At 42.3% G+C, this 23,758-nt stretch overlaps 2 protein-coding genes across 2 annotated transcripts in view; both read left to right on the top strand.

Moving 5' to 3' along the window:
* The window catches only part of CD84 (CD84 molecule), an 83,633-nt gene extending 69,495 nt beyond the window's left edge, over window positions 1-14,138 (top strand). The window contains exons 4-9 of the mRNA XM_042781892.1: window positions 7,685-7,936; window positions 8,323-8,445; window positions 9,054-9,086; window positions 11,438-11,535; window positions 12,393-12,455; window positions 14,073-14,138. Coding sequence (XP_042637826.1) covers window positions 7,685-7,936; window positions 8,323-8,445; window positions 9,054-9,086; window positions 11,438-11,535; window positions 12,393-12,455; window positions 14,073-14,138 — 635 coding nt within the window. The remainder of the gene's footprint in view (window positions 1-7,684; window positions 7,937-8,322; window positions 8,446-9,053; window positions 9,087-11,437; window positions 11,536-12,392; window positions 12,456-14,072) is intronic.
* A 169-nt stretch (window positions 14,139-14,307) lies between these two features.
* SLAMF6 (SLAM family member 6) overlaps window positions 14,308-23,758 on the top strand; it is a 54,488-nt gene continuing 45,037 nt past the window's right edge. Inside the window, exons 1-2 of the mRNA XM_007947790.2 lie at window positions 14,308-14,364; window positions 14,993-15,152. Coding sequence (XP_007945981.2) covers window positions 14,308-14,364; window positions 14,993-15,152 — 217 coding nt within the window. The remainder of the gene's footprint in view (window positions 14,365-14,992; window positions 15,153-23,758) is intronic.

Raw genomic sequence — 23,758 nt, 5'->3', positions numbered from 1 at the left:
TTATTGTTATAATTATTACCATGTTTCATCTCACTTTTTTAATGTGACTAAGAGAAAATCTAAAATTATATGTAAAACTCACTTTATATTTCCATTGGGCAGCACTGATTTCTAACATAGAGAACATTTGGGGCATGTCTCAAGGATCTCACTATCCATCTTCCATACAATACACAGAAATGTGGCTAATCCATGTTGTAGATACACCTAAGTTATCCTTACAATAAAATCTGTACCTTATGGATAGTTAAATGGGCAAATAAAGAGAAGAGAACTAATATTTAGTAAATGTGTCTAACATTCTACCAGCTAACTTGAAAAATATATGAAGATTACATATACATGTACTTAGGCAACATATGGGAGCTCTGGTGACATAGTGCCTAAGGCTAACCAGAAGGCTGGCGGTTCAAATCCACCACCACTGCTCAGAAGCAAGTTTGGGCAATCTACTTCCATAGTGATACTGCCTCAGAAACCCAAGGAGGAGTTGCTATGAGTTGGATCCAACTCAACAGCAGTGGGTAGTGGGTTAGTCAATATATGAACGAACAAAGCAAAAGGTTATACAGTGAAATGTATTGCCTCCTTCCCAGTGGCAATCCCTATTGCTAGTTTATATTTTTTGTCTCTTTCCATATATAATAATGTACATTAAAGCACTGATAGAAAGATTTCTGGTAGATAAGTGATTATTAGAATGTTCTTTATATTTAATACCTCATTTAATCTTCACAACAACCCTAACAAGAGAAAATTGTTATCTTCATATTAAAATTGAAGAAACTGAAATTCAGTGAAGCTATACACTTTCTCCAACATTTTGCAACTAGAAAGTAGTGGAGCTTGGATTCCAAACCAGGTCTAAAAATGTTTCCACACCCCTTGGCTTGAAAGGATTAAGACCTGTCAGCCACGATTCTGACTTTCTCCACTCAGCAGCTTTGTCCAGATAAAGTCTCATTCCTGCTAAGAAAAAATAAAATAGGAACCGTATTCTTCACCACTATCCCTCACCTCGGAAGGAAGGTTGGGCAATCTACTTCTGTAGTGATACTGCCTCGGCAACTCAAGGAGGGGTTGCTATGAGTCGGGGCCGACTCGATGGCACATAACAACAACAACAACATCCCTCACTTTGGTGGAGCCCTGATAGTGCAGTGGTTAAAGCTTTAAGCTCTTAACACAGAGGTTGATGGTTCAAACCCACCAGCTTCTCTATAGAAGAAAGATGTGGTAGTCTGCTTCTGTAAAAATTTACAGTCTTGAAAATCTAGGAGGTAGTGCTACTTTGTCCTATAGGGTCACTATGAGTCGGAATTGACTCAGCAGCACTGAGTTTGGTTACTCCTCACCTCAAGACTCACCAAAAAGGAAAAAAAAAAAAAGGCTTTCTAAAAATAAGCGAATACCAAACAGTGACATAGACATTCCTCTAAATCAAGTTTCTGAAGAAAAACACACACACGCACATGCGCATTCACACACACACACAAAAACACAATTTGGTTCATTTTTCACTAATCCATATTTGTATATGTAGTACAAATATGTATGTGTGGTAGCTAATCAAAGTCTTCTCTGTGTCAGAGTAGAGCTGTGCGCCATAGGGTTTTCAGTGGCTGATTTTTCAAAAGTAGGATGTCAGGCCTTTCTTCTGAAATGCCTCTGGATGAACTCAAATCTCCAACATTTTGGTTAGAGCCAAGCACATGAACTATTTGTACCACCCAGGGACCCCAGATCTACCTACTGTTGTTGTTGTTGTTATGTGCTGTCGAGTGGGACCTGACTCATAGCGACCCCTCCTTAGGTTTCCGAGGCGTTATCACTATGGAACTAGATTGCCCAACTTTCTTCCGAGGAGTGGTTGGTGAGTTTGAACCGCCAGCCTTCTGGTTAGCAGTCAAGTGCCTTAGGCACTACACTACCAGAGCTCCTGATCTACCCACTACCTGAGCTAAAATATGATTGCTCTTTAGTAGTAACACTAACCAAAAGAAAAAAAAAACAACAACTCATTGCCATTGAGTCGATTCTAACTCAGCGACCCCCTTTGGGTTTCTGAGATTGTAATCTTTACAGAAGTGTATCGCCCCATCTTCTGCAGAGCAGCTGGTGAGTTTGAACTGCTGACCTCTGCTTAGCAACCAGATGCTTTATACACTACCCCATCTGAGCTCCTTAGTAGTAACACTAGGTGGCACAAGTGATTTGCATTCAACTACTTGACAGCATCTAACAACAACTAACTTGAAGGTTGGCAGATTAAACCCACCCAGCAGGACTGTGGAAGAAAGGCCTGGTGGTATGGTTCTTTTAAGGTCACAACCAAGAAAACTCTACAGAGCAGTTGTATTCTGTAACCCATGGGGTCACCATAAGTTAAAATTGCATTTGAAAAAAAAAAAAATTACGTAAAGAAGTAGCTTTTCACCATGGACACTTTAAAACAGAACAAAACACTTAAAGGAAAGATGCATACACCAAAAAATAGAACAAAAACATTTTTAAAGGATTACTTCCTGCAATGGTGTGTTGATAAATATTCAATCGACTCTCCATGGAATGTGTGTCTGTATATACACACACACACACATATATGTCACTATATGTTACTATGAGTCAAGTCTGACTCCATGGCACATAACAACAACAGCGTATGTATTGTAAATCCTGACCAGTATGTTAATGAAGCAGGATAAGGTTATTGTGATATAGTAAATTAATTGGTCTTTCTTGACATAGTCTTGTAACCCCCACTGAAAGATTGGGTGAGACTATGCAAATAAGGTGCTTGTGACCCACCAAGGGGATTGGATAGCTTGCTAATAACACAAATAAGGCAAATGGCATCCTAGTGTGAATGGGACCATGGAAATAAGGTATATGGAACTCTAACAATGAAATTGGTCAATTCTGCAGCCTGCTAGGCTAAGAAGAGAGCCAATTTTTAAGCAAAAGTTGGACCTCAATACCACCAAGAAAGAAGAGAAAGGAGCAGAGCACATCCTTTGGGCCCAGAGTGCCTGTGCTGGGACCCTCCTAGACCCAAGGGACAGAGACAAAAAAAAAAAAAAAAATTCATTGGGTTTGAACCACCAGCCTTCTGGTTAGGAGTCCAATGTCTTAGCCACTATGCTACCAGAGCTCCCAAGAGACAGAAAGCTATGATAAGAGGCAGTAAGAGACAGCAAGAAGTAACAGCACAGAAATGGGAGCAGAAGCACCAGAACCAGAGTCTGGCAGTAGACAGCATGGTGAGTTTTCTGGACCATGGAGTGAGAGAGCTGAGCACCTTCAGACAGGAAGCTTACTGGTGGAGTGAGGTACCACCAAGTACTTATAGGTGGAACTACACTCACTGACCGACCTATGGAGCTAGAGAGCTGAGTGTCTTTGGGTTGAGGCTTACTAGCAGAGTGGTGTTCATTTGGGTACTTATTTGCAGAGCTAAAGAGCTTTGTAATACTTGCCCAAGCAGGGCAGAGGCTTCACTGGCCCAAGGGGCCTGAGAGGCTGAAAGCTGAGATGCAAAGTTCTAGGGAGAGGCCTGCCTGCAGGCACAGCCAAGAACCTGTCCTGAACAAAGATCTATATCCTGAGTGCTACCTGATCCCAAATTGTAACCTGGTACTTCCATAATAAACCCTATAAATCTGAGTATGGTCTGTGAGTTTTGTGTGGCCTTTACAATGAGTTATTGAACTCAGCAGAGAAGTAGAGAGTGCTGTGAGAAGGACAGCTAGTGTCAGAATTGGTGAAAAGTTTGGAGAGAGGAGACATGTCTGAGCTCCGCCTCATTGAAATCAGTCTTGGGCTGTTGATCTTGATTCTCTTTCTCCCTTTTTAAAGGTGATCAGCTTTTATAGTTATGGTAATTAGTATTAGATCATGTTCGTTATGTTAATAAGGAAGGATTAGGGTGGAATGCACTCAAGTCACTACCCTTACTCAAGTTGTCACCCTTGCTTGAGTCATACTTTTTATCTTCTTCTTGTTGTTATATGCCCTCCAGTCATACCCAACTCATAGCGACCCCTCCTTGGGTTTCCGAGGCAGAATCACTATGGAAGTAGATTGCCCCATCTTCCTTCTGAGAAATGGCTGGTGGGTTTGAACTGCCAGCCTTCTGGCACAGTATTATCATTTAAATTAACTTAAAGGAAAAAGTGATTCAACAAAGGTATGTATATATATTGGAACTTTACTTGTTCATTAATGCCATGAGCAACACTTTTGCAGAACTGGATATGGTTTTTGAATACTGGATTTGTGTGTGTGTGTGTGTGTGCTATTCAAAATGTAATGACTACAAACATGAGCTACTTTAAGTTTAACCTACATTAATAACTTTTCTTAAGTTTAAATTTACAGTCAGTTAAACACTCCAGATGTTTTATTGGAAATCAGGCCCTAGTTTGTAGCATTTGCCAATTTTTGTGGCTACTTTCAAGTTATTTTTCTCTTCTTGTTCTGGAATTCCAGTGACACGCAAGTTATTCCTTTTGATGGTATCCCACATGAACCTTAGGCTTTCTTCATTTTGTTTCCATTTTTTTTCCTGATTGATCCCTTTCCAAAGAAGTGTTCAGGTATTTGTCTTCAATCTGATCAATTCTGTCTTCCATTGCATCAATTCCACTCCTTTGCCCTTCCAATGTGTTATTTATTTCTGCCAATTTAGTATTAATCTTCTGGATCTGTCTGTAGATTTAGAATCATTTCTAATTTTTCATTTATTTTGTCATTTTGTTCTTGTATTTTCTTCCAAAATTCTTCTAGGGTTTTTTCTGTGTTTTCTTTGGTCTGTCTCTCAGTCCTTTGAAGATACCTAAAGATAATTCTTTTGAATTCCTTATCAGAGAGTTCCAATGCTGCTTCTTCCTCAGGGATGTGTTCTGGGTCTGTATCCTGCTCCCTTGTTTCTATCACTTTATCCTCCTTCTTTGTGTGGACTGTGATGGTCTGTTGTCTCCGAGGCATCATCTTGGTGTTGTTATATTTAGATCTCTGTTAACTGTTTGTGAAGAGCAGCCAAGGGTGATTCAGGCTCTTCTTGGTGGTTTTTTATTGTTGGCCCATTTGTGGAGAAGGAGGTAGTGGCTCTCGCTCAGTAAGTGAAATTGCAGGAGGTGTGGGTGTAGTTGTGTCTTATGGGGACTGTTGTTGTCTCCCACTCAGTTAGACACAAATTACAATTGAATAACCATCAAAAAACTAGAAGCACATGGACAAAAACACACCATGTAATCATACAAGAACAGCAACCAAAAAAAAAAAGAAAAAAGGGAAAAAGAAGAAGAAAAAACAAGAAAACCTGTACTATCTGGGGATAGAGCACTAAGAGAAAAAAAAAAAGCAGAGAAGGCAAATAATGAAGGGAAAAATGCAAAAAGAAAAGCAAGGAATGGGGTTAACCATGAGATAAAAGGGAAAAAAAAAAAAAAAAAACCTTAAATTAAAAAAAAAAAAATTCAACCAGGAACAGGGAAAAGAAAAAATACTGAAAACTAGGACCTGGGAGGGTAAGATTAAGAATAACAGTAAAAAGGACAAAAGTATTAATAATAATAGTTGTTCTAAAACAGACAAATACAAGCAAAAGAAAGCGAAAAATTAAAAAAGAGGAAAAAAAAATCGGTGGAGGACAGGGCAGGGCACCCAGGCTCCATCTGAGCACACAGACTGTGGAGTCCCTGTGGGCCCAGAAGGTAGGTGGGAGTGGTGGGTGGCTGCACCTCCATTCACCAAGTGGGTGTGGGATATAAGAGTAACAAGAGGAATGTCGTACCTTTTCAGTCTTTCAGGTCAGGCGTGTTGTTGGGTTTCTGGAAAGCAGAACGTATTCTTAAGCCCCAGGAATCTGCAAGAGCACTGTCTCTTTAAATATCCAAAATAGTCAAGTCACTTTTAAACCTTCAAAATGGTGGCACCCTGTGGACCTGCAAAAGTCCACAGCTCAGCCAACCTTTCTCTTTACCTTCTCCATTTATTCCCCAGCCACCAGAGCAGTCCTCTGTGCAGTCCCTGGTTAGCAGGGCTGATTTTTAGGTTAATTCTTAGGTCCTACCAGCACTCAGATATCTCCAAGCTGTCTGTGCCATCAGGATCGCTCAGGATCACTGCCAGACCGCAGCTCCGTATGTCTCCTTTTTTGCTATTTTCACGCAAATTCTTCTGCTAATTGGGGTTTATTTAGTCCACTTCTATATCCTTCCCTTCAGGGCTCAGGGGTCCAAGATTATCTTCCGTGTCTGTGTCAATTGGTTTCCCTTTTCTTTGTTGAAGAGGGTCTGTGCAGTCTTTCTGCCTAGTCCGCCATCTTGCCAGAACCCCTACTTTCAAGTTATGCAGCGTTGGGAAGACATGCCCAGAAGTACATCATTACTAAGGACAAGATACAATAGATGTAAATAACCTCAAGATCATAGACAATAGTAAAATGTTGAAAAATAATTAGAAAATTACGTGTTTGGAGCTCTGGTGGTGCAGTGCCTAAGGCATTTGACTGCTAACCAGAAGGCTGGTGGTTCAAACCCACCAGCCACTCCTCAGAAGGAAGATTGGGCAATGTGTTTCCATAGACATACCACCTCAAAAACCCAAGGAGGGGTCGCTATAAGTCAGAACCAACTTGATGGCAGTGAGTTTGGTTTTTTTGTTGTTAAATAAAATGTAAGTTTTTATATTTTAATTTTAAATGATGTTTGTGTTTAACAACTGTCTTGCAAAAGTCCTGAAAATTTAACAATTGGCTCTTGCAAGCTGATACAAAATAGCTCCAGCTCACCACTTTGTCTTAGTTATCTAGTGCTGCTATAACACAAATACCACAAATGGATGGCTTTAACATACATTTATTCTCTCACAATTTAGGAGGCTAGAAGTCCAAAATCAGAGTGTCCATTCTAAGGAAAAGCTTTCTTTCTCTGTCAACTCTGGGGAAATGTTCTTGTCTCCTTTCAGTATCTGTGGACCCAGTATTCCTTGGAGATCTCCATATGTCTTGGTATCAGTCTTCCCCTGGGTCTAGGAGTTCTCAGCACAGGGACCTTGGGTCCAAAGGACATGCTCTGCTCCTGGCTCCTCTTTCTTTGTGGTAGTAGGTCCCTCTCTCTCTGCTTGCTTTGTTCTTCTTTTATCTCTTGAAGGACAAAAGGTGTTGCAGGCAACACCTCAGGGAAACTCCCCTTACGTTGCATCAGGGCTGTGAGCTAAGTAAACTATTGCATCTCATCCCAATCCTGCTTTGTTAACATAACAAATACAACTTAATCTCATTAACATAACCTAATCAGGATCTCAGTAGCATAGTGCTAAGGCACTTGATTGCTAACCAGGAGGCTGGCAGTTCAAACGCACCAGCCACTCCTGGGAAGGAAGACTGGGCAATCTACTTCTGTAGTGATATGGCCTCAGAAACCTAAGGAGAGATTGCTGAGTCGGATCCGACTTGACGGCAGTGTGTTTGGTTTTTTTGTTTGTTTGTTTTCACCCTGCCTTACTTCACATAGAGGTCAAGGTTTACAACACATCACAAAATGGAGGATAATTACATCGGATCACAAAATAGAGGAAAACCACACAATACTAGGAATAGTGACTTAGCCAAGTTGACACATATTTCAGAGGATACAATTCAATCTATGACACCATTTGCTTATGCATTTTTCCTTCATAGGTAGGCTTGGAAAGCCAAAAATTACACAGAGTTTAATGACATCTATGAATAGCTCCTGTAATGTCACACTGATCTGCTCTGTGGAGAAGGAAGAAAAAGATGTGTCATATAGATGGAGTCCCCTGGGAAAAGAGGGTAATGTCCTTGGAATCTTCCAAACCCCTGAGGACCCAGAGTTGACTTACACTTGCACAGCCTGGAACCCAGTCAGCAACAACTCTGACTCCATCTCCACCCAGCAACTCTGTGCAGGTAACCAGCTCTGTCCTGTTCTCCTGGAGTCTCAGAAATCACCCTGAAGAGTTACAAGGCCTGATCTTGGGCCTTATTCTCTGGGGACTGTACCTTCTTTTGCCAAGACTAGTCCTCCAGGGCATCTCCTGCCAGGAAGTCCACTGGGAAAGAGCCCAAAGCCTTCTGAGAGATGTCATACATTTCAAAGTGTTCTGAGGCAGTCCCTGTGTGGCCCTCTGATTGAGAGTTTCTAATCTTGGCTTTTAATAGCAGAAAACGCAGTTTCCCTTGAAGCTTTGGTACTCCCCAGGAAGGAATCCAATAGTTATAGTGCAGCCAAGCCTGCCCAGCCTCTCGGGTCTATTTCCTAGGAAGTAAAGACTCACTTCGTCTTCTATTTGCAGACAACAAAATGGGCCTCCTTCATACTCACCACACTGGGTTGATGATGGTGCTGGTTGTGCTCTTTTTGCTTATTCTCATTCTATCTGCAGTACTTTTGTTCCATTTGTACAAGAGAAGACAAGGTAAGATTTCACCAGATGATAAAATATGGAAATGCCCCTTCTTTCTTCCTGAAACAGAACCTTACTGCCTCCACCTTACTGCCTCCCAGAAAAATGGCCCTGAGAGCTGCATGACATTACCCTCAATGATCTCCAGAATCTGCTCCTGGATCACTAGTGGGGTGGGCTCAGAACATGAGTTCTAGTTTAGTCCTGTCATTAAGTTGTGCCTCACTGGACAAGTGCCTTTGCCTCTCTGGCACAGAGTCCTCACATGTGAAATAATGTTTGGACTAGAAGGCCTCCACAGATCCCTCTAACACTGTTTTTTTTTCTTTGAGTATGATTCTTGGAAAGTCATCAAAGGATATATACTAAATTTGCATTCCATGGCCCATGGTTGTCACTAGGTCCCCCGAACCCCTCTAAATTCCTTATAATTATATCATTCTCAATTTAGAATGCCTGATCTTGGGCCCCTGGAGGAATCATTACATCAGCCTATTCCTTCTACTCTCATGTGCCCCCAAGTTCTTTCTTTTCCATCAATCAAAATAGTAAGTAAGGATATAGAGAGGCTCTATCTCTGCTTCCATCCTTCTGACTCTCCTTTGGGTCTGATTCCTCAGGTTCCTCCTTGAAGACCTTCAATAAAACCTCTGGTAAGTCCTCCATCACAAGACTACCTAGATAAACATTGGAAGAGATCAGGGATAAGAGTACAGTAGTTAAGACAAAGAACGTGTATTTTGCAGTCAGTCTAAGGTGAGCCTATAGGATCTTAGGCCAGTTATTTTATCACTGTAAATCTCAGTTTTCTAGGTTGTAAAATAAGCACAATGATAAAGCTTGATGCATTTTTTTTTAGTGGTCTAAATGGAATTACACATACAAAATAATTTATCTGGCGCCAGGTACATATGAGGGGAGCTCTGGTAGCATAGTGGCTAAGGCACTTGACTGCTAACCAGAAGGCTGGTGGTTCAAACCCACCAGCCACTCCTCAGAAGGAAGATGGGGCAATCTACTTCTGTAGTGATACTGCCTCGGAAACCCCAGGAGGGGTCGCTATGAGTCAGGTCCGACTTGACGGCACATAACAACAACAACAACAGGTACATATGAAGTATTCAATAAATGTTAGATGTATTGACACAGTGGCTGCAACGATGGGCTCAGGTATGGGATCATGAGACTGGCTAAGGACTGGGCAGTGTTTTGTTCTGCTGTGCATAGGGTCACTATGAGTCAGAGATGACTCAACAGCACCTAACAATATACTTATAATTGAAAGGTCTGTGAATGGCACAGAAGGGGGCATTCTAGGGGAAGTGGGTTTGTGGCATAACACAGGTGACTTCATGATAGGAAGAATAGCACAACCTGCTCAGGCCTTGGGTAATCTGAAGGATCCTTCAGATGACATCTGTCCTCAGTGCCTGACAGCCTCCTAGGGAGGTACAATGACTATTTCTTTTCATCTACAAATGAAATAAGAAAGCACTCAGTCAGGGTCACTGGCCAAACCTGGAACAGAAGATGGAATAGCCCTAGACTTCGAAACACTGGAGCCCTGCGATACTGCTCAGCTTACTGGATCTGTTATTTATGGCTGTGTTAAGGTGCCCTGGAATATAAAGGCTCAAAACTCTGGCCGTCTCATTGCAAATTGGCCCTAAATTTTCCATGTCAGTGCCAAAGTAAAAGAGTACACTGGGATGAGTGCCTCCACCAGCAAATCAGTTCTTGGGAATAGGGACTTATCTCTCCTCTTTGTTTCTCTGGGGCCTCACATAGAGTTTGACACATAGAAGGAAATTAATAGATGTTTATTGACTTTGTGAATCAAGCGAGCAAGCAACAAATATTTGTGCAGCCTCTACTATGAGCTCAGCTTTGAGGTAATAATGGTAAGGTGTGGTAGTTAAGTTTGTGTGTCAACCAGCTGGGCCTGGTTGAGTGGCTGGGCAGCTGGCTGTAGTATTCCCCATCATAAGACTAATAATCAACTCCATGGTGGAATCTGCTGTGACAGCTAAGTAGCTGCCTTAGGGAGTGGTCTGCTTCCCACATATAAGAAACAGCTTTGGGAATGGTCTCTAGCTTATGGCACACTTGAACCCTGCAGGTACCATGTCGTTGTTCAGCAGCCTGCCATGCTCTGCCAATCCTGGGACTTTCAAGCAACTTGAATCAATGGCCTGCTGTGTTATTTGGTAACATTGGGACTGTGTCATTTTATTTGTCAACCTTGGGCTTGTTAGCTTCAGCAGCCAGTAGCTGCCTGAGTGAAGAGATGCTTCTGGGTTCAGTGGGCCAGGAGCAAGAGGCAGAGATGAAGCCCAAGGTCAAAGGGCTTTCACACAGCCCATAAAGCCTGAATGAGGTAGCTAAAACATGTGTGTACCAGAAGACTCCAACACAATATAGCACTAGAGATAATATAGTTGAGAAACTAAGACACTCACATGAAAAGCCAACAAGCTGTTTAAGGAAGTCAAAGCTAAACGCCAGTGTCCCTAAGTTCAGTGGGATCCCACCCTGGATGGAAAAGCTGCCTTTCATGGCAGACACAGGTGGCTGGGAGTATTTCTTTAGCCAAATATTGACTCTAGAATAGAAAAAAATTCTCACTGAGCTCTGGGTGAGGCTTGAGCCAGATGCTTCCTCTACCACATACAATCCCTAGACCAGGAAAAGACAGACCAAGGACTCAAGCATCCATCTCAAGAGGGATGAGTCCCCTGGATGTGAGCACCAGTAGAGTGGGAGCAGCTCCTGGCCTCAATCTAGATGAGTCTATCTTGGATAGAGATATGGAGGCAAGTACAGGTCACTAGACAAGATACACTGGAAAAAGTTCTGGATTCAGAGTCAAGAAACTTTAGTAGTCATGGACTGATTAAGGCTTTTATTTCTTTATCTTAAAAAGATAAAAGCATTAGAATAGATAATCTCTAAAATTTCATCTGCCTTTCATGTACTGTGGTTGTGTGATTTTTTTGTGACACAGATGCTGTTTCAAAGAAAATAGTGTATGAACAAATCATGCTTCCAAGAAACACCCAGCCAGCAGAGAACAGAATCTATGATGAAATCTCCCAGTCCAAGGTGAGCTGATGCTATTCGTGGACCACACCACCAAGAGTCCTGGGGGCCCAACCAAGAAATACCACTGTCAGGGAAATTATGCCCTCAGTGTCTCTGTGAGAACAAGAACCAAGTCAATCACCACTCCCTGGCAGCCTCTGGGGATGAGGTTCTGAGATTCCCTCCAGAAGGAATGGCTACAACATTAGATGCAAGTCATGACTAGGATTAGGGTAGCTCCTATAGGGACCAAACAACAAGAAAACCTCTGGAATGAGGTGAAGGCTATTCTGTGGCCACTGATACAGTGAGCAGATTGCTAAGGGCTCACAGAGGGCATGGAGCTGACATAATGAACATGACTTCCTCATCTGGCAACACCAGCAGCTTGCTTTCCTCAGATTCCAAGTCACTCTGTGATGTACTCCCTCCTCCTACCTGCCTTTCACCTGCCTGCCCCTCCTTCACCTCCACCCTGGATCGAGCTTCTACAACATATCTTTCCTCTGTGCCTCCACTAGCCTACTCCTCACAAATCTGCAAGGAATGAAGGAGGAAACTGAGGTGTACCTAGTCCATCTGGCATTATGCTCGAACTGATAAAGTACATGGGTCCATAGAGTCCATGGAAAGCTAAGACCTTGACTGAGCAAGACTCACTGTGAACCATGTAAACTCTCCCTTCTAAGACCTGAAGGTCTTGTCCAGCTGCTTCTCTCCGACAGCTCTGGACGGAAACAGAACTAAAGCTAGGAACAGAGGCTACCTAGTAAAAGTGGAGACAGGGAGGGGTGATGGGCAGGGTGACAAGTGGGAAGCAGGGCTTATAAGATTTGGCCTGGTCACACTCACTTAAGGAGAAGATGGGTGTTTTACAGGTTCTTTCCTCCAAAGAAGAATCAGTGAACACGATTTATTCTACAGTGCAGTACTTTGATAAGGTAAATCCTTTCTGTCTTCTACTCCTGTTACGTCCATTCAGGTTGTACCTCTTCCATCCAGCCCTTGGGACTCTTCTTTATACCTCTGAGGAGTTGTATAGCACTTTGGTCTATGGGTACTTTCATCCATACACAGTGCCCTTGCTTTCCCAGTCCATGGCCAACCATAAGTTGGCCTACTTGGCAAGTTGATCCCTTCCTTCAAGTGCAAGAACCCCCATACCTTTGAACTACAGTGTGGAAACTCCAGCCTGTATGACACTCAGGGCCACTGGTAGATCACAGTGTGAAAATTAGAAAACAAGCACCCCATTCTGGGCAAACAAAGCCCCACGCCAGGTGTGTGAAATAGAAAGTGAAACACAGGCTGAATTTCAGTTCCCATTTGCTCCCTCAACTGCCCTTTCACAGTACACAATCTGCACAACCATGTGTAATGACCTAGGGACACTCACAGCAGTCTGTGTCTCAGTTTCCCTCTCTGGAATATGCAAAGAGAGAAGAGAAACCCAGCTCTGTTGCAGGAGTTTATATTTTGGAGATCTGGTCAGAAGTCATCACTTTCTGAGGGTCCTCAATTCTGCTATAGTTGGGAGGACATATTTGGGGCTTCTTGGTGAATCGAATGTTTTATAAATGTTCCTTTTTTAAAAGCTAAGTTATCAAATAGGAAGTTACTGATAAAAGATACATTTGAACCCAGGAGTCTGTGGAAAGGAGAAAACAATGATAACAAATGAACAGTGGGAAGAAACATTGGGAAATTAAAATAAGTTGCAAATGGGTCCATGATAGTGAGGACATCTAGGAGCTGGACAAGCAGGGAGGTGCTACTTCATTTGAAGAGGGACTTGAAGCACAGTTTAGTTTGAATCTGAAGATCAACCAAATGTCCTAGAGAACAAGACAGAACAACTTTTGCTTCCTCACTGATAAGGAGAGGCAAAGAGGGAAGAGGAGAGGAGTGAGGAAAGAAGAGGAGGAAGAAAGGGGAAGGAGAAGCAAGGAGCGAAGGGCCAGGTGAGCCACCTGTTTAAGTCAGCATCTGAAGGAGAGAGGGAGGAAGATGAGTAACCTGACTTTTCATCTGGAAAGGACTAGATTTGAGGGTTTAATTAGGGGGTCCTGGATTGACATTTCAAAATAAATTTTTATAAACAAGTAGAATGGCTATTATTAATTAGTCAGTGTGTAATTTAAACTCTAAGATTCCTTATGCTAGTGGGAAATTTGTTTGCAGCACTCTAAACGACCAAAGCCCATGTAAAGTTATTGGTGACTCATCACCAACTATAGGCAAAGGTGGACTTATTGGGGTTCAGGAGGAACTAGGGCTCACCCAGGAACAAGGTAGGTAGCTTGAGCCTACATTTGGCCTTGAACCTATATTCCAAACCAATGTCAAATATTCCCCACTTGCTCCTGTTTCTCTTTTCTGATCTAAGAAGTTGAATGCCCAAGTGGGGTGGCTAGACAAGGTACTACTACTCCAGATTTCCCCAGACTGAAGGCATCCCCTGTGCTATTTGCATAGATCTCCTGGGTACATCATGAGCCTGGAGTTCCCCAGTAGCACCTTCCAGTAAACATGTCCTCACATCTCCCTCTTGTGCACAGATGGGGAAAATCAGCACATGTGACAGAAAACCTCTTGGGACTTCAAGCTATGAAATTGTCATCTAGACTCCAGGCACCGTTCTCTCTCCAGAAACTGAACAACCACCACCTCTACTGGCAGGGGCTCTGGACCCAAAATCTCTGCCCAGATCTTACTGGGAGTTTGCAAATCCCCACATCCCAACACATAAGCAAAACAGAAAACCCTTTGTGGCTGGACATAACTTGTGCCTAGATGGACAAATTGGCACATGCCCTTTCCGGAATGACTCTCTTCTGGATGAATGATAAGGTAGGTTTTCTAGCATAGTGCTTCCCAACCTTCTTCACTTCACAGTACATGTAGAAGATAATCATCTCTTTAATGGCACACTGTGGTAAACAATCAAGACTGCTCATGATGTATGGAAACTGCACATGGCTGGAGGCTTCTTATGACTGGAGGTGATGACCCTGCCCAGCAAAACCCTGTGGGCAGAGATGATCAATATTTTCATGCTTATAATGTCACAGTGCACCACCTGGAAAAACTTTGCTCACATTCAATATCTATGATGAGCCATGATGCATGGTCTCCGCTATTCACAGCAGCTGGAGCAAATTAGGCAAAGGCACCCTTTCCTTGTTGCAGGGGCAGCTCCACAGCTGAATGCATGCCTTGGCAAGCAGAATGGGCTGCATTTCAACCTTCCATGCCCCCTTTGCCCAGGAACCTTTGTGCTTATCCAACCCATCCACACATGATGGCATAGCTGTAAGAGTGTGGCTCTTGGCCATGTAAAGACACCTTCCAAATGGAAAGTGAGAAAATCTCTTTCTGTAATGACTAGATTTCTGGACTAGGCTTTCCTTCAGGCACTACTTTAGAAGCCAAGTAAGGTTTTCTTTCTGGCCAAAGTCTCTTTCTACATCACTTCAAGCAACCTCAGCAAGAAGCAGCAGCCATATCCAGTACCCCCACTGTCCATAAGAAGTGGAGCAGCACTTTAGGGTACTTCAAGGGAACTAGGTATAACCCAGCCATCAAAACAAAAAACTTTGCAGCAGAGTTATTCTCCAGAGAGAACTTGGGAGATGACGGTATAGATGATGAAACTACCAGGATTCATAGCAGTTCCTAAGACTCAGCCCAGAAAGCTGTGAGGCTCAACGTGGGGCTGAGTGTCCCCACCCCCATTACACTGATAAAAACACAACCAGCCTTACATAGACATTAACTCTTAGTTGCCAGTGAACAGGGCATTCATATGATCATTTGAAGAATTTTTCCCTTATATGTTAGCAAATGTAACTAGCTAAATCCTAAACCCCCTTGAACAATCCCAGGCTGGACAACAGAAATAAACTGCATTGATGCAGAATGAAGGTGTGAGTCTCAGTGACTGGAAAGTGAAGCTGTTTTAAGTTTTGTTGGATAGCATCAAAAGTGACCAGCCAGCTCAAACAAAGGGTACGTGATGGAACTAGAAGTAAAAAGAAGCCAACAAACACTTGTTGTTCATTGCCGTGGAGCTGGCTCCAACTCATGGTCATATGTATAACAGAACGAAATGCTGTCTGGTCCTGGGCCATCTTCATGACCTGTGACGTGTTTGAGCCCATTGTTGAGACTGTGGTATCCGTCTATCTCATTGAGGGTTTTCCTTGTTTTCACTGACTCTTTATTTTACCAAACATGATGTCCTTTTATAGCAATTGGTCTTTCCTACTGTGTCTAAAGCAAGCAAGATAAAGAAGCTTCACCATCCTCACTTCTAAGGAGCAATCTGGTTGTATGTCTTCTGATATTGATAGGTTCATTCTTCTGCCAGTTCAGGGTAGATTCAACATTCTTCCTCAACATCGCATAACGGAATCAAATTATAGTAAGCATTAAATATCAAAATGCAGAAATGCAGGCTTCAGACACCCATGTTCTGTCACAAAAAAAAAAAAAAAAAACACTGCTGTCAAATCATATCCGACTCATGACAACCCCTCCTTGGGTTTCCGAGGCAGTATCACTATGGAAGTAGATTGCTCAACCTTCTTTCCAAAGTTATGTCATGTTGGAGAGAAAAGAGTCACAGTTAGACAAACCAACTAAGGTGTCAACTAAAGCAATGGACCAGGTGTGAGGAGGTGAAAAACAGTTGTCCTGGGAAGGGACATGAAGAAAGGAACAAAGAGACTTGGATATAAAGCATGGAAAATTCCACAGTGACACTGAATAGGCTGAGTTTCCCCTGAAATAAAATCACTCCCCACCCTGCAGATGAATTGAGGGATCACTCTTGAACATCCTTGCTCTCTAACCTGCCCCTGCCTCTCTCTGCTGTGCTCTTTCAGTTAAATCCCTACTGTCCTAATGTCCCATGAAGGAGCTCTGGTAGCATAGTGGCTAAAGCACTTGACTGCTAACCAGAAGGCTGGCGGTTCAAACCCACCAGCCACTCCTCAGAAGGAAGGTTGGGCAATCCTACTTCCATAGTGATACTGCCTCGGAAACCCAAGGAGGGGTAGCTATGAGTCGGGGCCGACTCGATGGCACATAACAACAACAACAACAATGTCCCATGGAGTCCCTGGGTGGTGGAAAGAGTTAACATGCTCATCTGCTAACTGAAAGGTTGGAGGTTCAAGTCTAGCTAAAGGAACCTCAGCAGAAAGGTCTGGCAATATCCCTCCGAAAAACCAGCCACTGGAAACCCTATGGAGAGCAGTTCTACTCTTACACACTTGAGGTCGTTATGAGTTGGAGTTCATTTGATAGCAATTGTTGTGTATACAGCATAATGCCCCAACATGGCACAAAAAAATAATGAATCAGGCATAAGAGTTCCTTAGGACCTTCAGGAGAGTGAACTTGGGTCAAGCCAGTGCCCAGGAATTATGAAGATGACCTTGAATGTCTAGGACTACCTTGTAGGATTGATGGGGATTAAGCAAGGCATTTCTACAAGTATATGCCTGCACCTGGTATGGCCTTCAGTCAGTCCTAGCTCTGGTCATTATACAAGTTGTCCTTATAGGTCTGAAACCTTCGTAAGATGTTAATCCAAAGTTATGAAATAAGCTTCTTGCCATAGGTATGCAGTTGATATGATGCTAAATTAATTTTGCATATCAAACTTTTAACTCTCAATTCTTCTAAACTCAGATATATTTTGTTATATGCAATATCTGAGACCCTATATTATTTTACTTACTCTAACTACCTCTAGTTACGTGATACTATACCTGTTCTCTAATTAGACTGAGAGAACAATGGCTATGTCTGAATATTAATAATAATTGAATGAAGAACTCCTCAAGAGCAAGGAGCTTATAATAATTAATTTCAAGTTTACTGTCTATGTCAACTACTATACTATATGTTACTGTCAATACAACAGCCCTGTAAAGTAGAAATTAAGTCTTCAATTTTACATTAAGACTAAGAGACTAAATATCTTACTTACCAAAGCCAAGACATTGAGAAGATAGGATTTGAACTCAAGGTCATTGTCACCAAGAACCACACACTTGCATTTTGCCTCACTGCCTCCTGTTGTCAGATTCCCAGCACCAGGCACTTTGCCCCAGGTGTGCAGCATATTACTTAACACATAATAGGTGGGTCACAAATGTCTGTTGAATCAATAAGTACATATTATAATATTTTAAAAGGAATTCTGGTGGCACAGTGCCTAAGGCATATAACTGCTAACCATTAGGTTGGCGGTTCAAACCCACCAGCCAATCCACGGAAGGAAAATGATGCAATCTACTTCTGTGAAGATTTACCACCACCTTGGAAACCGAATGGGGATTGCTATGAGTCAGAATCAACTCGATGGCAATGGATTTGGTTTTTGGGGTTTATAATATTTTTGAGGTATTAATTATTAATCACATTGTTATCTGAGTAACAACTCAACTTTTCTGTTGGAAATATCTATTAAAGAAGATTGGATAGAGCCCTCTGTCTGTATTTGGGAGAGTTGGATCGTAGCAAGCAACGGAACCTGTTCATAAGCACTTCAGATGAGCTGGTAAGAAATGAAAGGAATAGAGTGTAAATTTCACTATTAAAATCACAGAAATAACAAGATAGGAAGGAGAGGTATGAATTTGGGGAATTCTGCTGCACCATTTTTGATGGTTTGTAATCAGCTGTGTGCCTTGAGATTTTTTTAATGAGCCCTTTCAAACTTAAGGAGCCCTTGATGCTTGTTCAAAACATATCAAAGTGAAACATTTGACAAAGGACCATTATTAAGAGTCCTGAACTCTGATTTGAGGAAGCTAAATAAAATAATGATTAGTACATTCTCCAAAGACATGCAAACTTTGAGAAATTTACTTTGAGAATTCATAAAGAAACATAATCAGCCACCTTTGGATGATAATTATTAACTCTTGCCGGCTGATTGACCAGAGTGTTCTGAATAGCCCTACATAAATCTATTGGTTTGGGCTGCACCAATTCTGTGAAAACAGCTATAACTTTGCCTACAGGACTAGAAAGACTCCTTAGCAACCTGACCCATCAGATCTTCCTATCCTTTTCCTGCCTGCTTCTTAGGCTTCAGTCACACAGAACTATCACAGATTCGTTAGCCTCTCAAATTCTTTCCCACCAAAATTATAAATTTTTCTCATGAGGTCTTATATTACACAAGTTATTGGTCAGAGAATTTTTTAAATACCCATAATCTCAACCACTTCATTTATAATCAATATTTCCAGCTGCTTATGGGCTGGCTGTCTCCATATGGATGTCAAAAGTCACCTCAAATTCAATGTCAATATGAACTAATGGGTCTCTCCCTGACCACTCTACTACTCCCCCCATCCCCTCTAACTTGCTTTTCTTCTGTTTCCCCTATGCTAGTTAATGTGGGCATCTACCCAAGCTCCTCCCTCCTTCTTACCTGTCACCCTAAATTCTCCCTATATCCAATCAGTCATTAAAAAAAAAAAAGGCTGTGGAGTCCATTCTGACTCATGGAGAACCCCCTGTTACAGGATAGAACTGCTCCATAGAGTTTTATTTGCCATAGTCTTCACAGAAGCAGATCACCAAGTCTTTCTTCAACAGTGTCACTGGGTGAATTCAAACTGCCAACCTTTTGATTAGTACTTAAGCACAAATCATTTGTGCCATTAGATATCATCAATTCCAACTCCAGGCTCCTGTCAACCACATCCCCTCAATCTGCCTAATTCTAAAATATATCTTCCCTAGCCACACCCACTTCCTGGAGTCTTTCCTGTATCATGTTACCTGGGCTGCTATCACACAAAAAACAATCTCTCTAAAACATAAATCGTATCATTCTATTCCCTTACTGAAAAGTTGCCTACAGGGCTAGACTTCTCAGCAACCTGACCCATCAGATCTCCCTGTCCCTTTCCTGCCTGCTTCTTAAGCTTCAGTCACACAGAACTGTCACAGATCTGTTAGCCTCCCAAATCCTGTCCCACGCAAGTCTTTGCCCATGTTACATCCTCTGTTTGGAATGCCCATCCCATCCTTGTATCTCTGGCCATTTCCTGTTTTAAAAACCAGATGAAGTATTTCATCTTTGTATACATCCCAAAGCAAACCTCCCACCCAAACCAAAATATATAGCTCCATATTTACACTCCTGAAATCCCTAGAAGGTGCAAATGGATGAGTTCAGCTGCTAGTCAAAAGATTGGAGGTTCAAGTACACTCAAAGGCACATAGGAAGAAAGAACTGGAGAGCTACCTCTGAAAAGTTAGCCATTGAAAACTTTATGGAGCATAATTCTACTCTGACACACATTGGGTCACCATAAGTAGAAGTTAACTCAACAGCAACTGGTATTTATACTTTTATACTTTTACAGCATTTAGTATACAAATGCATAATACTGCCATTGAGTAAGATCCGACTCTTGGCAACTGCTCCTTGTGCTTCCTAGGTGGTATCACTATGGAAATAGATTGCCCAACCTTCCATCCTATATAGATATGTCTCCAACTAGGTAATTTGTTGTTTTGGGCCAGGGACTTTCTTCCTCTTTTTTGTGTCTCCAATATCTGATAAATCTTAGATCCTCAAAAAAAATGTGTATTCTATTAGTTAATTTAATTCATTAATATGAACATGAAGGTTGTGCTTACTGATAGTGAATGCTGCTGAAACAATATCAGAAGCCAGGGTTCGTGTTTGTTAACAAGTTATCTCATCCTCTCTACAAGTCATCTTTGAGTTCATACATTTGTAAATTTCCACTAATAAAGTGTTGCTCATATACTTTTACCTTGTAAGTGCCTAAGAAATGAGACTATGGGCTCTATTTCATCAAGTAAACATAATAAATAGTATTTAATAGTTTATACATTCTTTTTGTCCTTACTCAGTTCTGTTTTTGAACAAGAGATAAAGTAGGTAGCTGAGATAGCAAAGGAGATAGTCAGCAGGATAAAGACTTTCTGCAGTCTGAAAACCAAGCCCCTGAGTAGGAGGGACCAAGGGATTGAAGATAGAGAAGACAGAAAAGGGAGAAAAGAAAGTTTGAAGTTAGAGAGATGACTGGAACTCTGGCTGTTGTTGTTGTTTGCCATGGAGTCAGACTCGATGCATAGTGACCCCTCCTTGGGTTTCCGAGGCAGTATCACTACAGAAGTAGATTGTCCCATCTTCCTTCCAAGGAGTGGCTGGTGGGTTTGAACCACCAGCATTCTGGTTAGCACTCAAGTGCCTTAGGCACTACTCTACCAGAGCTCCTGGAACCCTGGCAGAGTACTGAAAAGCAAGAGACAGGAAGGACCAATGTGTGAGCTAGGGAGAAACCAGAATAAAGAAGGAGATTCTGCCTTGATCATCTAGAGAGAAGGTATGGTAGTTAAATTTGTATGTCAACTTGGCTGGGCCTGGTTGAGTGGCTGGGCAGCTGGTGGTAGTAATTCTCCACGATGAGACTAGCAATCAACTCCATGGTGGGATCTACCACAAGCAGCTGAGTAGCTGCCTTTGGGGTGTGGTCTGCTTCCTGTATATAGGGACAAGCATTGGGGATAGTCTCTAGCTTATGGCACACTTGGACCCTGCATGTAGCCATGCCATTGTTCAGCAGCGTGCCATGCTCTCCTGACCTTGGGACTTACAATGGACTTAAATTAATGGCCTGCCGTGTGGTTTGGTAATATCAGAACTATGCCTTTTTATTTGTCAACCTTGGGCTTGTCAGCCTCAGCAGCCAGCAGCTGTCTGAGTGAAGAAACACCTCTAGCTCCAGTGGGCCAGGAGCAGAAGGCAGAGCTGGAACCCAAGATTGAGGGGCTTTCACCCAGCCCCGAGAGCCTGGCACTTTGTACTTGGACTTAAAGCCTCCAATCTGTGAGAGAATAAACTCCTGTTTGTTAAGGCAATCCCATTTGTGGTATAATCCTGTCAGAGTGGCACTAGGTAACCAGAACAGAAGGAAATTGGGCACTTAAGTCACATATTTTGGGATTCATCTCCTTCACAAGACTGTAAGCCCCTCCAACACAGGACCTTTGACTTACTCATCTTTTCATTCACAGCACCCTGTCACAGGAGCCAAAGACTAATGTTGCTGTTGTTTTTGTTAACTGCCATCGAATTGGCCCATAACTCATGGTAACCCCATGTACAACAAAATAAAGTGTTGCTTGATGTTGTGCCATCCCGTGATGGGTTGAGGATCAGACCTTTGAGGGTTTTCACAGGCTGATTTTCAGAGGTTAGCCACCAGGCCTTTCTTCCCAGTCCATCTTAGTCTGGAAGCTCTGCTGAAACCTGTTCAGCATCATAGCAACCTGCAAGCCTCCACTGACAGACAGGTGGAGGTTGCACATGAGGTGCTTGAGCAGGAACTAGAGCCACATGGAAGGAGCTCTGGTGGTACAGTGGTTAAAGCACTGCTAACTAAAAGGTCAGTGGTTTGAACCCATCAGCTGTTTTACAGGGGAAAGATGAGGTAGTCTGCTTTTGTAGAGATTTACAGCTTTGGAAATTCTATGGGGCAGTTCTACTCTGTCCAGTAGGGGTTGCTGTGAGTTGGAATTGACTCAGTGGCAGTGGGTTTGTTAGTTTGTTTTTTGTTTTGGGTATATCCTGCTCAAAGGGTAAGAATTTTGCCACTGAACCACCAATGTCTCAATGCCTAGTAGAGCCTAATAATAAATGTTAGTTGAACTGAACTAGTACCAAAAAAAACAAAAAGCCAAACTCATTATCATCGAGTCAATTCTAACTAATAGTGACCCCCATTGGGTTTCCGAGGTAGTAAATCTTTAAGAAAGCAGATTTCCCAGTCTAATCTTCTGGTTAGCAGTCAAATGCCTTAGGCACTATGCCACCAGAGCATCTTACTTCTTGTTGTTATGTGCCATCAGACCCGAATCATAGCAACCCCTCCTTGGGTTTCCGAGGCGGTATCACTGTGGAAGTAGATTGCCCAACCTTCCTTCTGAGGAGTGGCTGGTGGGTTTGAACCGTCACCCTTCTGGTTAGCAGTCAAATGCCTAGGCACTAGGCTACCAGAGCTAGATAAACGGACTAGACATTTAAATAAGGCAAACGAGGCTGTGGGTCTCTTTGAATCTTGAGTTCAGGGCCTCAGGTTGTTTTTGCAAATCCCTGAGGGGAAATGACTTGCTAAAAGGTGTTGTATGTGGTCACAAATAGAAACTGGCAGGTCTGAGAGGAAGCCACTTCCTTTGTATATTGCTTACCAAGTAAGTCCCTGATCCTCTGTTCTGAACCACTTGTTGCACATGTGCTTCGTCTCCAGCTCCCTGGCAATATCTCAACTTCTTCTTATGGGGCTAAAATTAAACGGCTACCCCTAAAAATTACATAGTCCCTATATAGAAACTCTCTAAGCAGATACAGAAACGACTTGAGAAGATAACAACAGAAACAACAATAAAGATTATTATATTTACACGCCAATCCAGTATTCATGAAAATCTGGGTCGTGTTTTTCCAGTGCACTGTGAGGTCAGGCACATTTCATTTAACAATCTACACATTCATCCTGCAACTCGTCCTCTGCCTGACATGCTTTACCTCCCCCTCCTTCCACTTACTACCTCCAATACACATTTTCACCAAGTTATCCCTCAGTTACCCATCAGACCCAGATCAAATGTTCCTTCTGTCAGATGTTCCAGGTGATATTCATTGCCCCTATTTGCTCTCATGTATTATATTTGTTCCCTTCAGAATAATTTTCAAATTTTGTCTTTAAATATTTCTTCCCGTGTTTTTTCATTAATGTCACTCCTCCCCCACTAGACTATGAGCTCCATCTGGACACAGACCATTTCTGCTTTTGCTCATCATTTGTATCCACAATGCAAGTTACAGAGAAAGCCCTTAATGTGTAATGTTTTGATCAATTCACGCAAATGCTAGAGTTTGTACAACTTTTAACTACCTTACCTGGAATGCGGCAATCCTTTGGTACATGTCCCAGTGACACAAAACACATCACTTTATTTACTCCTAGGTATATTCCCTTAATAGGTTCTATACAACCCTTGATTAGGAATGCAGTAGAAAAATATTATTGATTTTACCTCATGTGAGAAAAGAGTTAAGATAGCAGGTCTGAGGCTACTATCTCTGAAAGCCCTGCTTATAAAGTTGGCCCTTCACTGGCATCTGAGAACTTGGATTTTAGGAGTCTTCCTACCATTCTCTGATTAGAGTGGGCTCATA

The sequence above is a fragment of the Orycteropus afer genome, unplaced genomic scaffold, assembly GCF_000298275.1.
Source record: "Orycteropus afer afer isolate SDZICR_OR568_19922 unplaced genomic scaffold, OryAfe1.0 scaffold00193, whole genome shotgun sequence".
Lineage (NCBI taxonomy): Eukaryota > Metazoa > Chordata > Mammalia > Tubulidentata > Orycteropodidae > Orycteropus > Orycteropus afer.
Note: the sequence above shows the minus strand (reverse complement) of the source record. Positions and strands in the feature narration are given on the sequence as shown.